The sequence below is a fragment of the Trachurus trachurus genome, assembly GCF_905171665.1.
Source record: "Trachurus trachurus genome assembly, chromosome: 13".
Taxonomy (NCBI): Eukaryota; Metazoa; Chordata; class Actinopteri; order Carangiformes; family Carangidae; genus Trachurus; species Trachurus trachurus.
The window spans coordinates 16,463,501-16,485,765 of NC_139892.1; the positions used below are offsets into that span (position 1 = coordinate 16,463,501).

The following is a 22,265-nucleotide window of genomic DNA, read 5'->3' on the forward strand; positions in this document are numbered from 1 at the left end:
CCGTTCCTCATCTTGTCTCTGGCTGGACTCAGATTTATGCCCCTTCACATCTTATCAGCCAGAGCAGCTGCTGAAATGACAATATCTTTGGACAGCAGATCAACAAATCAATAAAATGTCCCCTTTTCTAGATTCCTCAAGCTTTCTTTCTTTTTTCTGTCCTCTCTCTCTCTCTGTTTCTCATTCCTAATCCCCCACTCTGTTTCCCCAGAGACTGCTGAGAGTTTTCTTGTTAAATATTCTTTATCCAACCTGACATGCTGAGAGGATCATCAAAAAAGAAGCATGTGTAAATATTATCAGAGCTTTTTGGATCGTGACAGATAGGCAGGAGATGTGATGTGATGTTGGCTTACTTACTTAGCTATTCAACTGTTGAAGTGAAGGCTGTCTCGTGTGTGTATGAGTATGTGGTAAGTGTGTGTGCGAGAGAGCATTTTACACTTAATTTATTCACTGACTGTTAAAGCTAAATTTTCATGTCTGCCCGTGTCACAGCATGTGGTTTTTAAAAACCATTTTGTGCAAGTCTGTTCCTCTGATTTTGTATTTGACGTCAGAATATATAAATGATTTGTTGTGGGTTTTCATTTTATTTTATTTCTTTTTTTTGCATCTCTTCTATCTGTCTGTGCTTGACTCTATTTATTTGCATCAGAGGCTCTCAATAAAACTCAGTCGAAGCAGCCAGTGACTGCAAACATGCTAGTTGGTCTCACAGGAGATTCTTGAGGCAGTTACAGCAGAGCACTAATGGCTTTATAAAGAGATGGTAGAGTGTTGCTTTTTGAACATCATGTAAATCAAACATGCAGAGTACATTTTCATTTTTTAATTTCCATTCCCATATATCTGGATGGCTGTGCCTTTAATATTCACACAGTTTCTGTTTTTCTTGTGTATCTGTGTGTGTGTGTGTGTGTGTGTGTGTGTGTGTGTGTGTGTGTGTGTGTGTGTGTGTGTGTGTGTGTGTGTGTGTGTGTGTGTGTGTGTGTGTGTGTACAGAGATGTGTTGATAGAGTCCCACAGCAGAGCTCTGACCAACATGGAGAAAGACTGCAGACAACAAATGTCCTCAAAGGTATTTATTTATTTATTTATTTATTTTTCCAAATACTGAGAACTACCTGGTCAAACACTAACTATTGTAACAAAAACCTCTGTACCCCAGCATTTCTTTTGGAAAGGGATGTAGCGTGGTCCATGCAGTTTATCTCATTGGCTGTTAGAATCAGCTATTTAAAACCTGACACACTCCAGCCATCCATTGGCTCAGCCTTACAGGGTTATTAGGCTAGTGACAAACTGTCAAAAAGGGCTTTAGTTTTTGAGATACCCCTACCGGAGGTAGAACAAAACCTAACAATGTTTTTCCTCATCTCCAAGGTCTCCCATATATGAAATGGATTCTTAGGTTAAAATATTTTACTGCAAACATTGTTAAATTGATACATATTGTCATACACCCCAAACTTAAAAAAGAACAAAAATACAGCCTGGCCGTATGGGAGTTAAGACACATAAACTCATGTAGATTAATAACACAAGCTCTGACAGCTTTGAAACTTGACATAATTGTGGCCAGGAAGTTCCTTTACCTATTAGAAAAAACTGGATGTGAATATCTTGATGTGTGTAACATATAGAGACCTATAAACACTTGCCTTAAATAAGCGGACATGCAAAAAAAGAATATCTATGCAGAATATTCTCATTTACTTTGTAGTTGCTCAGCCAGGGATTGTCATAGAAACACATATGATGGCTTGTTTGAAAGATGGAGTTGTGCAGAATCCAGTGATACCAAATATGTGAATATAGCATGCATAGTCAGCATAATACATCACCAAATGTATGAGGTGTCCCAAATGAAAGAAAGTGAAACATTAACAAAATCAAGTCTCCACAGCCCATTATCAATGGTGACAAGAATGTTGACCAGTTCAATCTTACTGCAACCTAAGCAAGTAACTTTGGGTAAGTGCTACTCTTTTTTATAATACATTAAATAATAGCATATATCATGATGACACTTTATATAGTTCATATGGAAACAAATATCCAGTAGAATCAGTTTAAATTGAAATAGAACACCTCAAAAATAGGCCCACTTGAATTTATTTTTAGTCAAGTCATTACTGCATAATGGAAAATAATTCTGAGACCTATCCCTTGCCCCGAATTGAGGAGCTGATGGCGGGACTGTGTTTTCAAAGATCGATCTTGCCTCACCATATCAGCAGGTCCTTCTAGAGGATGAGACAAAGAAACTACTGACCATCAATACACATCAAGGGTTATTTGTGTACAATAGACTGGCTTTGGTGTTGGTTCAGCACCTTCCATTTTCCAAAGGATTATGGAAAATATAATGAAAGATCTGGATGTTGTTGTCTATTGGGATGATTTGTTAGTTACAGGAAAAACTGAACAAGATCATCTGAAAAAGCTGCAAAAGGTGCTACAGAGACTCCAAGAGAGAGGCTTGAGAGTCAAGAAAACCAAATGCGAGTTTGGTAAATGCAGATTGAATACTTGGGACATGTTTTGAACAGCCAGGGCATTCACCCATCTTCAGACAAGATAAAAGCAATCAAGGACGCACCAGCACCATCCTGTGTGAAAGAACTGAGAGCATTTTTGGGGTTAGTGAATTAATATGACGATTTATGAATAACCAAAGCACTGTACTAGCTCCACTCCATAGGCTGTTAAAGTATGACGTGGCATGGGTGTGGAAGAAACCAGAGCAGGCTTTTGAGGAGTGCAAGAAGTTGCTAACAAGTGACAAGATTTTCCTGCACTATGATTCTAACCTACCCCTCACTCTGGCTTCTGACTCCTCAGCTTATGGTATAGGAGCTGTCATTCAGCATGAGAGGCCAACAGGAGAAACCCGTCCCATTGCTTACGCGTCAAGGACGCTATCCCTTGCTGAGAACAAATATTCTCAGATTGAAAAAGAAGGACTGGCTGATTTTTGGAATCAAAAAGTTCCATCAATATTTATGGGGAAGGAAATTCAATCTTGTCACTGATCATAAGCTTTTGCTGACTCTTTTTGGAGAACACAAAAGCCTGCCCACCATGGCTGATGCCTGGATTCAAAGATGGGCAATCATCCTCTCTGCTTATGACTATTGCATTGAGTGTGCTTCAGAAAAACACAGCAATGCACACGGACTGTCAAGGGTTCCTTTACCTGACACGAGCGATGTAGGGACTGAAGCCATAGCGCAGAACATTCATGCATGTTCTATGAACTGAACATTTGATGCAAGTGCCAGTGGATGCTGATCAAGTTGCACGTGCCACAAGCACAGACAGTGTGCTAGCCAAGGTTCTGAAATACATTACGAATGGTTGGCCTGATGATGTGGACAATAGTCTGAAACCCTTCCACACACGCAGATATGAACTGTCAGCTGAACGTTGATGTGTACTCTGGTGCACCAGGGTGGTTTTGTCTGAGAAGCTCAGAAAAGTTGTGTTGAACGAGTTGCATTCTGGTCATCAAGGAGTTGTGAAAAGCTCTGGCACGCAAATATGTATGGTGGCCTAAGATTGACACGGATGTAGAGCAGGTCTGCAAAGCCTGTGAATCTTGCCAGATGGAACAACGGATGTCTCGGCAGGTGCCTTTACATCCTTGGGAGTTTCCAGGCCAGAGCTGGAAAAGATTACACGTGGACTTTGCAGGCCCCTTCTTACTGTAGGTCACACCTTCATGATTGTCGTAGATGCCTACTCCAAGTGGCTAGAAGTATTCGGAATGCCCAGCACCTCATCACAAGACTAAGGAGACTGTTTGCAGCATACGGTCATCTGGAGCATGTTGTAATTGACAACGGAACGCAGTTCACGTCTGCAGAGTTCAAGAACTTCATGCATCAGAATGGAATTCTGCACTCTACAAGCGCCCCAGGCCATCCTGCTTCTAATGGTCTCACAGAGCGATATGTGCAGACATTTAAGAGTGGAATTAAGAAGCTTTCTCAGACTACACTCGACATTGAGGACAAGATCTCTGTGTTTCTGATGCAGTATTGCTGTACCCCAAACTGCACCACTGGTCAGTCGCCTGCGGACTTGGTTCTAAACAGACATATGCAAACTCGCCTGGACCTGATGCATCCTGACACTGCAGTCACAGTTCGCAAAAAGCAGTACATGCAGAAGTTCTATCATGACCAGCGGGCAGTGAGCAGATCTTTCTCTTTGCAAAATACGGCAGGGGGGGGAGAGAAGTGGATTCCTGGAGTGATAGAGCACCAAGCAGGACCAGTGTCTTACAAAGTGCAAGAGACAGACACAGACATAACATACAGGAGACATGGGGATCAGTTGAGATCCCGTGTCACAACTGATGGACTCATTTTGGATACTGACTGTACAACCTCTAATACTGACACGTCCACACAGCCAAGTGTGCTCCAAGACAACGTGTCAGCCAGTGCTGATCTTCTGCATATGGACAGTGCAGAGGTGCCAGCAGCATCTCCAATGCTGCGCCGCTTAGCCAGAGAAAGGAAGCTGCCTGAGCGCTATGACCGTTAATGTGCAGATTGATTGTTCTTTACAAGCAGGTTGACACTTGGACTCAGTTGGTCAATATAATAATAATGTAACTACTGTTTTCAGTTCAGTATAGCTTTGTTACATTATGCCTGTCTTAAAGCAAGACAAGGGAGTTTGTTAAATTAACTTAGAGACATTTGTATGAGTTTGTATGGTAATACAAGGCACTGATATTTTAAGTCATGGTGTAACAAAAGTGTACTTTCATTTAAAAAGGGGGGGTGGGGGGTTACTTATCACAACTCACTACTGTGATGTATCAGATTTTGAGTTTTGTATTCTGTGTGACCGTTGTGCCGTTGTTATCAGTGTACCAAGAAATGCTGGGATATGTATGTGAAGTTCCGGTTTTGCACGAGCTGAGTAAAGGTGCCATGTGCAGTAAGAGTCACTGCGTCCTGTGCGTTATTAGGGAAATACACAACACTAACACTATTATTTTCCATTATGCAGTAATGACTTGACCAAAAATAAATTCAAGTGGGTGTATACAGTATATATTTAAGGTGTTCTATTTCAATTTAAACTGATTCTACTGGATATTTGTTTCCATATGAACTATATAAAGTGTCATCATGATATATGCTATTATTTAATGTATTATAAAAAAGAGTAGCACTTACCCAAAGTTACTTGCTTAGGTTGCAGTAAGATTGAACTGGTCAACATTCTTGTCACCATTGATAATGGGCTGTGGAGACTTGATTTTGTTAATGTTTCACTTTCTTTCATTTGGGACACCTCATACATTTGGTGATGTATTATGCTGACTATGCATGCTATATTCACATATTTGGTATCACTGGATTCTGCACAACTCCATCTTTCAAACAAGCCATCATATGTGTTTCTATGACAATCCCTGGCTGAGCAACTACAAAGTAAATGAGAATATTCTGCATAGATATTCTTTTTTTGCATGTCCGCTTATTTAAGGCAAGTGTTTATAGGTCTCTATATGTTACACACATCAAGATATTCACATCCAGTTTTTTCTAATAGGTAAAGGAACTTCCTGGCCACAATTATGTCAAGTTTCAAAGCTGTCAGAGCTTGTGTTATTAATCTACATGAGTTTATGTGTCTTAACTCCCAGACGGCCAGGCTGTATTTTTGTTCTTTTTTAAGTTTGGGGTGTATGACAATATGTATCAATTTAACAATGTTTGCAGTAAAATATTTTAACCTAAGAATCCATTTCATATATGGGAGACCTTGGAGATGAGGAAAAACATTGTTAGGTTTTGTTCTACCTCCGGTAGGGGTATCTCAATTTTTGGGGGGCATTGTCACTGGACTATATGAGGGTTTACTCTGGACTGGCGCCACTCTATCACAGGGCGGAAATATGGAGACAAACAACACTCACACCTATGGGCAATATAGAGTCACCACAACTAACGTGTCGTGCACATGTTTGCACCGTGGTAGTGATGTGTCGTCAAACCGGGCCTGGGCTGGAGATTAAGTTCAATCTTCTGTCTCTTTTGCAGTATTTTTAATATAATATACTGTATATAATTTTAATACTTTACATTTTAATAACTTTTAACAATATGAAATAAACTGGAGTCTTCAAATCAAGCACTGAAGAGAGTTGAAGTTCGATGCAGTCGAGTTTTATTCACTTTATTACAGTCAACAAAACCTGAGTCATACACAAGGAGGACAGGGCCCGACTGACTTCACCCTCCTTTACCACACCATTTATACTTTTGACATCAAACATTGGACTTTGACATGTTTATTACGTTAGTTTGCATATTGCTCCTCTCGCTCTTTTTCCCTTCCACCATTTGTACTGTTAATCTTCTCCACTATTTCTCCAACTTGCAAACTGTGCAGGAGCCCCCAGCCGCTCTCATACAGGCCTTCTTATCTCCGCTCTTCCGCACAATCCTCCTCTTTGCTCGCTTTGTGCATAACCCCCTCCAGGCTGATATGGTAGAGGGCCCCCTGGTTCCTCCACCCATGATTCATAACACACGCGCCCCACTCGCAACCGGCCCGCAAAAATGGGACTGGCGGCTTCTCTCTCTATAATAGCTCTCCGTTCTATTCCACACTGTCCAGGGCCCCACCACACTCATGCTGCGGTTACATGTGTCTCATGGGGGATACTGGTACAAGCTTAAAGTTCACAGAGGGGGCAAGGATGCATTCATATCTAAATCTAGGTTATATGGTGGACGTAGTAGGCAAATGTTAAAATAATATTAAAGTAAAGAGTTAAAACACGGATAAATGAAATACACACTTTGATTATAAGGGTAACATTATAAGGCCTTCACATTTCATGGTTCTCCTTCAACATCTGAACCATCACATGCAAAATGTTACACTACAGTAGATAGCCAGAGTAGCTACCCAGGGAGAAAACCCACACAGACACATGGAGAACATGCAAACTCCACAAAGAAAGGCACCAGGCCCAGGAATCGAACCCAAAACCTTCCTGCTGTTAATCAACAGTGATAATCATTGCAACCTGTGTATGCAATGCCCTATTGTGATAATTTTGCAGACTGGTTTTTGAGTCCAGCACTTCAGGAGTGACAGATGAGTTGCAGATGAACTATACATTCTCTAAAATAAACATCGTTATATAACTAACTTAAAGTTTGACCAGCATGATTTAATTTGTAAAGTGTAACTTGATATTGGTTTATTGGATGTATGGTCCCTAAATGTAATGTTTTAATTAAGTACGATGAACTTCAATCAAAACATTACTCACATGCTTAGCGACTACGGCGGTATGGGTTTACGACTGGCAGACGTTTAGCTCAAGTGTGTTGAAATAAACAGACGTGTAGGACAGCTTCCAAGCCATTGTCACAGTTCAGAGGAGTTTAACAGGGAGGATCCTGACACACAATGTGGATAAGATTATGAGGCTCCAAGACCACCAGTCTGTTTGACACCAGATAAACTAAAAACACACACACATACACACACAGAGTCGCAAAACCAAGCTGTCTTTTATTAACAGTGTAGTAGTGTCTCTTGCACTGTCTGACTCTCTGACTGTCTGGAGGCAAGAGTGACTGAGGTTTAGTCGAACATCACAACAACAACAACAACAACAACAACAACAAATAATGAATTCCATTAAATCACTCTTGTCTCGTACTTTGTTTTGGTCTCATTTCTAGCCTTCGTACAAATTAATCTTAGTTTAAGAAAAACTTTGTTGCTGTAAACACACTGCGGTGCCTTTGTCTATGAATACAGATACAGATGTCGAGATGTTGAGGTTCATTGTTCCATTTGCGTGTAATATGTAATCTGTGTACAATAACCAGAACAAGAAGTTTCAAATTACTGCGCATACTCAAATCCACTGACTGTTATACATATTGTTAACTTAGATAAATAAGACTACTTAGACTATTGCTGGGGTTGTTTATACTATGTACTCTACAGTGATGGGAACCTGTGATTCTATTTGGCATAAATTATCACTGCAATGTATGAATCTCATACAGGGTTAAAGCAGGGTTAAATGTCTTTCAGTGTCATCTCTGTTTGAACTCTGTTGTGACACGGACTTGATCTTAACCACTGACCCAGCTCTCTTGCAAAAACACCATTTAACCCACATACTCTCTCTCAGTCACCAAGCAACAAAGAGAAATTCAATGTATCAGAGAATGACGTTTGTCCTGTTCTGTTCTATTCTTACAAACATACAGCAGATGTATAAATGTCATGCTACATCCCACATGGCAGGTGGACAGACTGATAAATGCCCTGGGACAGTGTCCACACACACACACACACACACACACACATGCACACAGGTCATTGTTCAGTTTGGGCTTCCTGATTCCACATGGGTTTATACCCATTGAAAGGAAGTGGTCACTCTTGTGCACTTTTTAAACACAAACGGCAGCTGTGTACATACGCCGACACACACTCACGCACACACAAAAGGATATACACTCACACCATCCATGCTCCTCACACGTACATTCACCCGGCAAAGAGGAAGTGGTGTTTTCTCATTTGATCCAGCACACGCAATCTTAGTCTCTCATACAGTCTCTCAAACCCCAAGCATAACACACACACGCACACACAGGCTCAAATATACACATTTTTCACACGCCAGTCTGTCTTTCTTTTTTTTTTCATCTGACACCCACATCTACTGTTTCTCTTTTTTTCACGCTTGCACGCATAAATGCGCGCACACACACACACACACGCAGATAAACACACACGTAGCCACAGTGATCCCAGCCCATGGCAGTGACGCTCAGTTTGTCTGATCTCGAGTGCTGGTGGAAAGAAAACAAGGTGGCCTTGGCCAAGCCTGACTAAAAATATACCACATGCAACTTTGCCCTCACTTTTTGTAAGAGGCAAAACTGGTGTTTAATGTCCCCAACAATTCAGTTTTTTGACTGCCAGTGCATGATGACAGGGAGCAGTCGCACTGCCGTCACTGTCACACTCAGTGACAAAAGCTTTGTATAAACAAAGTCCTCATATATCATGAAAAGGGTTGAGGCATTGTTTCTATTTGGAGCTCGCACCACCAATGACATGTAACGCAACATGGAACAATAACGCATTTGTCAAAAGTGTCTCGTAGAGGTTAGAGACTGGGAGGATGACAGCATTTCTATTGAGATAAAAATGTGTTTGGTGTGTTTAAAAACATATCAAAAAACCTTCCCTGGCAGCTACAAAAACTTTAAAAGGTTTTCATTTATGACATTTTCAGGTTGTATGAGTAGTTTGTATCCAGCAGTTTGAAACACCGCTGCTGTCTCAGTGCTTCTTGTTACACAAAGCTTTGTGTGACCTTCCTCCTTCCTGTTTATATCACGGAGAAATCAACACTTCACGGTCTCTTATAGGACTCTGAATTAGAGACAGGCCTTAGGATGTGGGCTAGACTGAACCTTTTAGAGTTTACATACTATATATACTGATGCTTTTGATGATGAAAAGTATATTATTTTATGTTTTTTATTCTCAAGGGCAAAGTCTGTTTCTGCTTTACATGGCAATACTGCAGCACACATGCGATAATGTTGATATTATTGTGTGGGAGAGTGACCACACATACACTGACTGTACATCCCTTGCCTTCATTTTTTAATTCTGTAGCTGGCGGCCGCCCTAGAGGAACAGAGAACCCAGAGTGCTTTGCACCTGAGGCAACGGATCGAGGAGTTGCGCAGGGAGGCGGAGCTCGAGCTGATGATCGACAGGGAGAGGAATCAACAGCTGCTTCTACAATACCAACGAGACAGCACTCAGCTCCAACAGAAGGTGTGAGCATGACAATGACCACTGGCTACATCGCATTACATCAGCAGTTAATCCTTCTATTACATCATTTGCCACCGTTTGAGATAGAAATCAGAGCAGATGACCTGCAGAGAAATCCCTCTAGCAGCTCTAGCTACAGAGACAGAACATGTCCCTCGATGACCCATATTTATTATGCTCCCTTTTTCCTTTGCTTGGTCTCTCTCAATGTGCCTCCTCTCCTTTGGTACCTTCACCTCTCTGCATGTCCACTGTCTGCTGCCTTTGTCCTCTATTTTTGACTTTGTGCCTCCCAGGAATTTAAGTTTTTCCACTCTGTGTGTTATATTTATCTGATTATTCTGTGCCCCTGTCTGTGTTTCATGTTATGTGTTTAATGTCAGAGGATGTGAGTCATTTAGTACATCACTTCTGCTTCATTGCAACCACCATGATGACTACAGATGACTGTCAAACATACATGCATGCAGACAGTTGACGATGACACTTCAACTTCGACTTCAAAGAACTTTATTTTTCCATTAAGAACTTCAATCGTGAAGAGCATCAGTGCATATTTAAACAGGATAAATAAACAAGATAAATACATATAGATAAATACAAATGTTAAGATGTTAAAAATACAAAACAAATGTTAAAAAGAGAAACACACACACACACACACACCCTAACCAGCATACACAAGCCAGACCAGATCAGCTGTTATCTGTAATCTGATCGATGAAGGTACAAAACTAGTCATGGCTTTCTTGGTTTTAAAAATAAAGGTTAGTTTCTGTGTGTGCTGGGTGGTATAAAGAATAAAGAGAGATAGAGACTTTAAATCCAGACAGCGGGGGAGAGACAGCTAAAAACAATGACACATTAGGTGAAGAGGCCTCCTACTGTTACCCACACTGTGAAAAGAATAAATAAAACACATATATATATATCCACCCACTTCCAATGTGAGTAACAACCAAAAGACAAGAACATTTAAAGCACACTTCCCTAAAATGACAGGTATAGTGACAGTTAACAAATTTCCACGTTGTAGTAAAATTGAGAAATCCACCTCGGTCTCTTCAGCTCCCACTGTGTCTGGCACTGCAGCATCCCCTCCCACCCACACTCTGTGCAACATGCAGACGAGGTAACAGAAAACCTGTTGCTCCCAAAGTGTGACGCAGAGCCCATTAAAGTCTGGTAACATCTATGTCATTGACAGACTCCTGTAATCTCTGCAACACGTTTGAGTGAATCAGCGCTCAAAGACATCATTTATGGTGGTATTTTAGATGATTATGTGACGAATGAAATGTATGAATGAGTGATTCTCTCCATTTAAAGTGGAAACAGACGACTTTTTGGCTTCGCTAAATGGCATTACTGTCGGCGCCTCTGTTGCAAAGAGCGGATCACAACATGGCTACTGCTCTCGGCCTGGCTCCTGCCCAAGGAAAGAAACAACCGCAAGAATCCCACTTTGAAAAAGACACCCTGATCTCGGTGCAATGATAAAACACCCAGCTGTATTAACACGTTTTCAGGTTTTCTTGTTTACTGATCCAGTAGAATTAACACCAACTGAATGAAGGTTTTCAACACATACACAAATCTGAGCTAAATGTGTCTTAATGTCTCGTGGCGTCATTATTCTGTAGCAATTAGACTGTGCAATCAAAGTGTACTTCATAATGATAAGTTAAAGCAAAAAACTTGTCGATTGCCACTTTGGCAGATCACTTGCAAGTTAAATACACACAATTAAATCGCAATATAAATATCCACCGATTGGAATTTATTTTCTTCTTCTCCAGCTGGAGGAGAGAGAAGAGGAGCTGCGGGGGAAAATGGAGGAGCTTCAGCAGGAGATGAGGAGCAGGGAGGAGGAGAGGAGGACACGAGATGAAGAGAGGAGGAGGAGCGAGGAGGAGATGCATCAGGAGCTGCAGCGCTCCCAGCAGCAGGAGGCACTGCAGCTGAGCCAAGCTAAAGCTGAACTACAGCTCATGACTGAGAGGAATTCTGGACTACAAGAGGAGGTGTGTGTCTCTGTGTGTGTGTGTATGTGTTTCTCCATATTGTAGAGGTCAGATTGTCCTCACAAGGATATGAAAGACAGAAAAACGTTTAATGTTACAACAAAGAGAGGAGGTTTGCATTGGCTTCATATACTCTACTGGTGTGTTTCTGTGCCAACAGAGCTGGATTAAATTTAGTAGGTGTGTGTCTGTGGGAGTGTGGTCACAGCAAAAGGGGAGAGAGAAAGTTTTAGATGGAGAGGGAGGGTGAGAGACAGAGACAGAGACAGACAGAGTTCATGTTTGCTTTGGCAGCAGAGTGCGCAGTGATGGATTTCTGTGCCAGCACCGTCCAAATGGAGCTGAATTAAAGTCTGAAACAAAAAGTGAAAAGAGGGGGAGGCAGTGCATAGGGGAAGCAGGATGAGGCATACATATGAAGAGCCTGGAGGAAGAAAGCAATAAAAGAGTGTCAAATCTGTGTGTGTATGTGTGTGTGTTTGTGCGTGTGTGAGGAAGTGAATGAAAGGGCATAGAGTATGGGAGCAAATTTTGTGAACAAGACCAAATGGAACAGGAAGGACAGCATCCTAATGTGATGAGCAAGAATGACTTTGCCAGACGTTCGGGTTGAATGTGTATATTTCTGTCTCTGTGTGTGTGTGTGTGTGTGTGTGTGTGTGTGTGTGTGTGTGTGTGTGTGTGTGTGTGTGTGTGTGTGTGTGTGTGTGTGTGTGTGAACTCATGGGCGTCGTGAGGGGAGCAGTCTGAGGCTGCAGTCACGACACATCTCAACTGTCTAACCACTAACTCACATACAGTCATAAACAAACACACACGCAGTCCCACACAAACAAACAGCCATATTATCCTCAACTTTTCCTCACATGTAACACTCATTTATTTCCGTTGCATGTGCCCTGCCTCTTTAGTTCTGTCTCTCTTTTTACGCCCTCCTGTATTTCATAATGAGTATGCAAAATGCAGCATGTTTGTGAATATGTCAGACTTCCAGCAGACACAAGGCAACTTTAGCTCTCGATTGCCGCCATGTTTTTCTAATAGTCAAATAGTCACTTTTGAGCTGCATTTTGGCCTTGTCATGTTGCTCAATGGTCAATGAGAGCAGTGAGACTGAACCAAAACAGAGAAGCTGTAAAAAAAAAAACAACAAAAGACAATGAACTGAAAGATGCCACAAGGCTCCACAGAGTCGAACGGAACTGCAAATCAGGTGATACTTTCTGTCGGTTCATCATGACTAGTGAAAGTGTCACCTTTCACATCGTAACAAGCAATTTGATTCAGTAAAATATGAAAAGAAAATATAATTTGAATCTGAAATTAAAATCAAAACACGTGGCTGAACACCGTGTTCAATCGCACAGGGATGACATCAAAACTACTGTTGAAAGTTCAAATAACACCTGTAGAATCATAAATGAGGGGGAAAGATGCTGCGGAATAACTGATTTTGCATTTCACCTTTAAATGTTATCTGTTTTTTTTGTGTGTGTGCTGCATCCCAAAGTATATACAAGTCCAATATGACACGATTCACTGAAGGCTGCAGTCAGAGAGTCCCTTTAGTTTATTTTTCTATGAGGAAAGTTGACTCAGTTTAGTTTTACAGTAATAGTGGAATCTAAAATCTTTGCCTTGATTTGTTAATACACAAGTCAATCAATACAACATAAAAAGTCAGATGAAAGTGAGGAAGTCACATCAGTGCCTGGAGTCTGACGGCTTTTTAACAGCACTTCCTTTTTGTCCACACACTGTCTCTTTTACCGCCTCCCTCTCAGAGTGTCTGTCCAGGGGGTTCATCCAGTTCAAGGTGCCCTGATGCCAATTTCACAGCTGACATGCTCTTTTATGTCATTCATGGACCTTCAGCACAGCAGCTCCTTCCCCCACCACATCCTTTTCTCCCTCTTCCTTCTTGTCTCGTTTAAAGAGGCCTTTTTTTTACTGTGTTGTGTCCCTGTTTTTTTAAGAGCAGATCAATCAGTGCAATCATTTTAGATGGCCCTTTTTTCTTTCTTTCTTTCTTTTTTTCTTTCTTTCTTTCTTTCTTTCTTAAATTATTTTCTAATTAAAAGTTGTATTGATCTGTGTGTGTGTGTGTGTTGGTGAGAGATAATCAGGTTTTGATCGTGACCTTGTGATATCGCTCCGTTGCCAAGACGCTGTTGCAGTGTCGAGGCATTTTCATCATCAAGTGTCAGAGCGTACGTACGCGTGACCTTTCATCCAGTCAGACAACAAAGCAGGAATCACCCTCTGGGATATAAAAGACTCATTTAAGGACTGAATACAAAAGGGTCAATTCAAAATCAGATGACACGAGTGTTTCATGCTCTACATACATGAAAAAAATATTCTTTTTATTTTCCCAAATGTTGATCAGCAGAGAGCAGACGTATACTCAGGACACGTTTGCCACTTTTTGTCATTCTTACTTTGTATCTCACAAAGTATCTCTGCTAGTGAAGCCGAACTGTGTATAATTGTGCACAGGGTCACACTTAAGAACACACGCACAAACTCAATCACCCTCTTGTCCCTCAGTACTTTGTTTTGCTTTTTTTCCGGGCCCCACCCAAACTCTTCCTTCTTTCTCCCTCACACTCACACTCTTTCTTCATGCTCTATCTATCACTCTCTCCCCCCTCCCTTACTCCTCCTGACTCCGTCCCCCATCCCCCTCCCTCTCCCTCTCTGGCTTTGTCGCAGATGGACCAGGACAAGAGAAAAAGGTCACTGTGTCTGGGGAAAAGACGCCTGACCTTTAACCTCCCACTAACAGCACTGAGGTTACACAATACACTGAAGAAACAACACACACAAGGTCAAAATGAATGTGTGTGTGTCTGTGTGTGCGTCTGTGTTTATGTGTCTGTGTGCACTCTGTTGTATCGGCTAGTCTCTCTTTATGCAGCGCAATAAGCATCTCAACATGCAGTATATATGTTGATTAGGCTTTTTGCACATGTGTTTATATTCTGTGTGTGTGTGTGTGTGTGTGTGTGTGTGTGTTACCAGTGGAATGTGGTTTACAGTGTTAGATTAAAAGTAGGGGCTCTGTGGGTCTGCGTGTGACTTCCATCTAATAGCCCTGTAATCCTGCTCTCACTAGGAGCCCCTAATGATGGCTGTCTCTCTCTGCAGCTACACTGGCATGCACGACACTACACTACACACACACATACAGACACACACACACATGCATATGCACATGCCTGCATATAAACAGGCAGGAAGGAGACTCACTCTCCAAGTCTTTCCTACACGCTCACAAAGAAAGTGGCCAAGCACATGTGCAGACTGTCCCACACTCTCTCACAATAATTGCATACATACAGTAATTGCGTGACACACTGCAACTGGAACATGGATATAGTGACATATAGGGACTTATTAAACCATACACATATGTTGACAATTACAGACGCATACTGAGAAACCCATGCACAAATCGTAGAGCTTTAAAAGCGTAGGCAATACACCCATTTGCAACGCATCCTGCATTGTTGGGGATTTCCTCCAACCACACACACACTCACAAGTCAAGTTGCCTTCTGACACATAACGTGTATAGTGTTTAACACCTGGCACAAGGGGGATGTTGTGCATACATCACCTTCATATGCACACACACACACACACACACACACACACACACACACACACACACACACACACACACACACACACACACACACACACACACACACACACACACACACACACACACACACACATTCCCATAAAGGAAACATATGTATTGGCTCATCCCTTAACATATAATAATTCTGCGTGCCAGCAAACTAGAGCTGTTCACGCAGCCTAACACATCAGACCAGGACCAAAATACTGCTGAAACTGGAGCCTTCAACTTCAATTACGCTACTGTGGCTAATGAGAGTGTTAAAAAACAACTTACTGATTATCACAGTTATCATGGTTAATCACCTGAGTCTGACAAACACCATATACTCTCATTATTGTAACGTTTGAGATGTACTGAATCTCTGTCTTGGTGAAAACTGTTACAAATTCACTTGGTCACTTGTTTGTTTACAATGCAGATGAACTATTTTAAAGGAAGTCTATGTAACACATTATACATCAATTTAATACACTGAGTTTTACCACTAGTGCTAATGTTAGTAAACTGTAGATAGATATTACTGCATAGCTGGCATTTCTCTGTAACTATATTTTATTGTTCACCATTATTCTGTAATTATCAAATGGACTTTATGTGCCAAATGTGTGCGCCAGTGACTTATTATCTGTGCAGTGTAAATTGCATTTGGAGCCTGTGCAGACTGCCAACAGGAATGTGCCCAAATCTCTTCTAAAGCATTTGTTAAATTGTAGTATTAAAGTTTGTCGCCGGAACATTTTGGGATGCATATAACACGTGTCTGTTATCAAACAGCAGATGGTCGTAATGATGTAAACCATTCAAATGGCATGTGTCTGTAATTAAATGAGCCAGTGAGCAGTATTTATGGCCATGTGCCATATTGGTAGGAAATGCGTGTAAAGTCATGAGAATGCTATGAAAGGCCTTTTGCGAGAGCAGCTATTTATTTTTAAAGTCTGGGCTCAAGGCATGAAGTGAGCAGCTTTTGCTGTTTCTTCCTATTTCTGTCAGGCTGTTGCATAGCAAGAGAGTTCATTTTAATCAGACTTGATTTAGAGGAAGGGGGGTTATTTTTCAGCAGACTTGAAGATAAACAATGTATCATAAATTGATCTCAAGTTCCATGTGTGTTTTTAATGCTGGTTCTTTTTTTTTAAGTATATTTTTTGGCTTTTCATGCCTTTTTTTTTCCAATAGGACAGTTGAGAGTGTGACAGGAAATGGGAGGCAGAGATGAGGGGAATGACATGCAGGATAGGGCCGTCTGACACGGGACTCGAATCGGGGCCGCCTGCAGCGAGGACTATAGCCTCTACACATGGGGCGGGTGCTCTACCAACTGAGCTAAACACCGCCCCTTAATGCTGGTTCTTTAATGGGGGAATATGACATCTTTGTATTTTTTTGCTTTCAAAGTGCAAGCTACTACTACGTGCTATTAATACTTTGTTTGCTGTGACAGTGTTAAGGTGCTTGTGTGGGTCTTGTTGACCAAGTCTCTTTGACAGTGTCACTGAGCTGCTCGCAATTTTCACAGTGTTTCTTCTGCATCCACGGCCAATGAGAGTTTCTGATTGAAGTGTAAATGATTCTCTCCTTTGTTTCTCTGCCTCTTTCACTTTCCTTCTCTGTCTCAGACATCGCCTTGGCCTCGCACATTCACGTCAAAGCTTTAAAAGTGCCCCTGTTGAGCTTTCAAACTAAAATGTTTATGGCTCCCTTTTCTGTTTGTCTCTTCTTGCATGGGCCTGGAGTCACAAAGATGTTCATGCAACCATATGTGATCCACACCTGCACATTTACCATATGCTGATCTATTGATTGATGTGCAAAGTGGCAGTATGTGCCAAAAGAGTGCTTTCTGGTAAACATGGATTTATTTATAGACAAAGCAGGTTTAGAAATGTTTTTTAGAATAGCTTTGCAGATATTTTTCAAAAGAAGCGAGGTTTCTTTACAAAACTCCACGGGGCACTTTTAAATCCTTTTTTCCTCATTTGCCAAATAATGTCACTAGCTGTGGTGCAGAACTTTTACTACATATAGTTGTTTACATGTTACATTAATTTTTACATGGAGGAGTTAAACAAAAAAGATACACAGTATAAATAAGTCAGCTTTATCGACCATGGTAGAGCCAGGCTAGTTTCATTGTGGCTCCAGCTCTTTACGAAACACAATCTTAACTTTCTTATAATCAGCACATTTCCCAAAACGTTGATTTCTGTAGATAAAATATATGAAGTTCTGATTTTATTTTGAGACAAATTTATTGTGTCTTCACTGCTTATACTTCTCTCTCTCTCTCTCTCTCTCTCTCTCTCTCTCTCCCTTCTCACCCTCTAGGTGGCGCTGCTTCAGGAGACAGTGAGCAGGGAGTGTGAGGAGAGGGAGGAGCTGACTGCTGCTCTGTGTAAAGCTCAGGAGGAGCTGGCTGGGCCGCGCTCCCCAGCGTCTCATCACGGCTCCACCAGGTCTCCTCCAAAAACCATGGAGAGAGATACACCCCCGGGGACGAAGCATTTCCATCTCCACAGTCAAGCCCCGGTGATTCTTACTCGCCATTCAACCACCCCAAACACACTCCGGCACTCCCCTGCCCGCACTAACAAAGACAGAGGCCGGGGCACAGATGGAGGAGGAACAGGGAGGAGTGTGGAGTCCTGGAATGGTGGTGGGCTATTTGGGGGAGAAAAGCAGCGAGGGGGGACACTGCCCAAACTGAAAACAGGCAGCAGCACAGTTAGTGAAGTCAAACGTAAGGTCAGTTTAGTGATGGGGATGAAGGAGCGACTGTGAAAATAAAAAACATCAGTTCAGTGTTGTTCCCAAATGGTGTTATAATAATAATCACATGATTGTAATAGTGTTTTTATTCTTGATTTGACATTTAATAACACATCCACTTTTGCCAAAAAATCCCTCTAACTGCTTGCTTGGCTCATATAAACACACACATTCACACACAACTGGATACACAACACACAACTGCTGAGTCCTGTTCCTACTACAGTAAAACTCCCAGGGCACACACTCTCCGACAGACATGCACTTGTTTTCTCACAGCCCGACTCACGCAGTCTCACTGGCACGCACAGCATTTCACAGACAAACACCCCCGCACGCACAAACCATACGCACGCACGCACTCGGTGTGCACGCAGATACATGCAAACACACACAGCCTGTCACAAGGGCAGGGCTGAAGGAGCATGACAGCATGTCCCTTGCCACCCGCGGACACAAACAAAAGGCAGACAAACACAAAAGAAACTGTAAGGCAAGCACCCCCAGATACACACACACACACACACACACACACACACACACACACACACACACACACACACACACACACACACACACACACAAAACAATTACCCAACCCTCTCCCCTCAGGCATTGTGTGTTATTGACATCATTCACTCCATGCAAGGTCTTTCCATCCCTCCCTCCCTCTCTTCCTCTCCCTCTGCATTTGGGATGAATTGGCATGATGGGAGAAATGCGTGAAACATGTGTGTGTGTGTTTTTTCTGTGTGTGTGTGTGTGGCATGGGACTAATTTCCCCGCTCCCTGGCACACATGGAAAGCTTTTTGGTTTGACTTCCCCGTGTCCTCTCCTCCAATCCGCCTGCGAGACAATGCATGTGCAACGTCGCTCGTACAGCATCGGTGGGATGATAATGATTTTATCCTGCCAACGTTCCCTCTGTTTGCCAAAACACACACATATGGTTTATCTGCTAAAACCCCCCAAGTCTGTGCAGAAAGGACACTCTGAAATACAGAACAATGAACATCTTGTCCCATTAAAACCTAATTTTCTTCCTCCTCTGTCTTTGTCAGATGGATAAATGGAAAATTTCCCATCACACTAAACAAACTCATTCATGTTTTTTCTTCTTAATTGGCAAACATGTATTCATAATAAAGACTTTAATAGTTTTTAATTTATTTGATGAAGTTGGCTTTGTAAGATTCCCTAATGAAAGATACTAATACGGAAATGTCAGATGCTTATAATTGAGAGTTGACTTTAGATCGTTCTTAATTGCTCCTTTATTAAAAAAACAAAAGATCTCCCCTTGAAGTGATTTTGTATTTAATTTGCAGCTGACTTCCTGTGTTTGAGTGTGTGGCCTTGTGTGTGTTTACTCATTGCCTGACACTTGGCCGTGTGTACGCACGTGTCTCCTGTGAATGATTGTTTCTGTCCTGACACCACCATCGCTCACTTTTTTGTAATCACGGTGAAGTCAAGTGAAGGACGTCGATTGTGTGGCGAACACATCACAATGTGGTGTGCGTGCGTGTGTCCACATGTGTGAAATAGGAAGACATTACTTGCAAGAATGCCTACTGTATGTGATTCACAATGAGATGGTACGTCCCGGTCTAGCGGTGGTTATTGTTTGAAAAAATGTCAATGCTAGTACAAGCGAGTTATTCCATCAAGCCTGTGATTGTTCAACAATAATAAGTCGTAACTGTAACCTTGAAAGATCATTTTCCTCATGGAACAGCAGCTGACAAAACAATCTTTTGACCAGATCGCACGGTCTTCGTCAACAAGTAGAGTTTGCTCCGTTTTCGTGGAACTGTATGTTTGAACTTCCTATTATTCTGATGGCTTCTTGTTTTGTTTTTTTTTGTGTAAAGGTTGAGCTTAACAAATCAAATCTTGACTTACAAAGCAGCAAAACAAAAAAATAAAGTAAGAGGACCTTGAGGGATGACAGTGGGCATTTTGACTTATCAAAGCAGGAAAGGCACAGGTGGAATTAATAACTTTAAGGATGTCTGCATTTCATTCCGGTGAGTCAGTTCCAGGGCTCTGCTGTAACAGTGCTGGTTCACTGACATCACACCGATCACACTGACTCACACTTACTCAGACACTCAAAGGAATGACGCCATTGTCAGATCTGTGGTGGGCAGTAATATTTTTGGCATCTATTGGGCAAAAAAAATCCATTTTGCACCTTCCAGCATAAGAAGAGAAAGAGCGCTCCTATTGGCTGTTCTGCAGATGCACATAAATGTCAAACCTTCCTTCAGATGGTCATGTGTCAAAGTCTTCTGAAATGTTTCAGAGCTGGAGCTGCTAACTTTTCCTCTTAAAATATTTAGATCTGTTCTTTCTCTGCTTTGATGAATCAAAGTGTCTACTGTGCAAAGGGGATCTCCTCCCAAGCCTTTTAACAACTGCTCATATTCTCCCTGCAGAGGCACCCTTGACCTTTGACCTTTCCTTTTATGCCCCATTACACTTCCTTCCCATCGTGACCTGCGTGTCTGCTGTGTATTTGAAGAGATAACCTCTCTCTGTGCCAGGCAGGGAGGTGTTAACACACTGTCCCTGCTTCTGCTCCATCCCACAACACACACACACAGTGTCTCCCTCAAAACACAAACACCCCGCTCTCTGTCTCGCTGTATCTCTGGCTCACACATGCACATAAATCTGTCTTTGTGTCAATATTCTTTTAATCTCTTTGGCCTTCTTTTGGTATTCAACCCCTCCGACCCTGTTGCTAAAAAGCAATTCCCTTTCAGCCTCTCCTCCTCAGCTATCTGTGCCTTCACTTTATTTTTGATCCAGTCAGCTCTCCCTTTTCTACTCCCCTCTGCTCTTTCACTGTGGCTTTTTTTCCTTTGCTCATGCCCTTGCTTTGTAGCCCCTTGACCTGCTGTCCTTCCTGGTTTGTGTGCGTGTGTGTGTGTATGTTTGAGAAAGAGCCTTAAGGCAGAGATCTGGCATGAATACATACAACTCATTGAAACACTATATACATCTTGATATGTGCGTTAACAGCCACACACAGCACAAAGACAAAGATTATATTGGCTTTTGATTGCTTACACATTCAGATTTACTCCCTCTTGGTAAATACCCCCCCACCCCACGCTCCCGCCCCAACATACACACAAACATTCATACGTGCATGCCATGCGCACACATTTGGAGTGTGATCTCTTCGCAGTAATTATCATAGCAGGGCAGGCATGCACACGTGTCCCTGGGGAATCTGTGCAAGTTGCTCGTAAACACACACACGCTACAGGGAGTGGCGTGTGTGTGTGTATAACTAAACCCCTTGTTCGTCACTGGGCGTCCCTGAACGCCTCTCTCCTGCGTGGTTATGGTCGTTCCGGAATTCTGCCGTCCCGTGAGCCCTCCCACACCCTATAACTGGTGTCACCCAGGCAACCGGAGAAAGAATGCTCAGCATTCTTGTCGCTGTGGTAACTGCGTAAGTGCAGGGGCCAGAGGTGCTGCTTGTAGGTGTGGGTTTATGACAGGGACAATGAGACCTCAGTCCGCCACCTTATGTGTTGTATTAGTAAAACTGAAATCTGTGTGCGTGCGTGTGTGTCCCTTACATGCCACATAGAGCCTCAAACAGTTTATGAAAGTGGACCTCCATGCTATGTTTGCATGATTACAGCTGTTGCTTATAAAAGCTGCAGACACACACAGGCACACACACATGCAAATACATGACCTCAGGAAATAACCAACCATGGTGGGATTAAACTGTGAGTGGGTTGCAGAGCAATAATTTGCTCTTGGGTTTCTACTGACACCCTCATTTCCTCACCTCTGTGAGTTTTGCAAACGTGACAACATCGCCATATTTTCCTGCAGACCCAGACGAGAACCAGAGCTCCTGTCACTGGAAACTTACCTGGCCCCAGGTTTCCTGTAAACCAGTCCGATAGATGACAAAATACTG

General features: G+C 42.2%; 1 protein-coding gene across 1 annotated transcript; it reads left to right on the forward strand.

Annotated features, from left to right (window-relative positions):
* Positions 1 to 1,032: 1,032 nt before the first annotated feature.
* Positions 1,033 to 20,766, forward strand: lekr1 (Leucine-, glutamate- and lysine-rich protein 1; the record flags this gene model as incomplete). The annotated part of the gene is made up of 4 exons (XM_083985620.1): positions 1,033 to 1,081; positions 9,703 to 9,867; positions 11,667 to 11,891; positions 20,755 to 20,766. Exons 1-4 carry the CDS (start codon positions 1,046 to 1,048, stop codon positions 20,764 to 20,766), a joined length of 438 nt encoding a protein of 145 aa, XP_083841746.1. The 5' UTR covers positions 1,033 to 1,045.
* Positions 20,767 to 22,265: the final 1,499 nt, after the last annotated feature.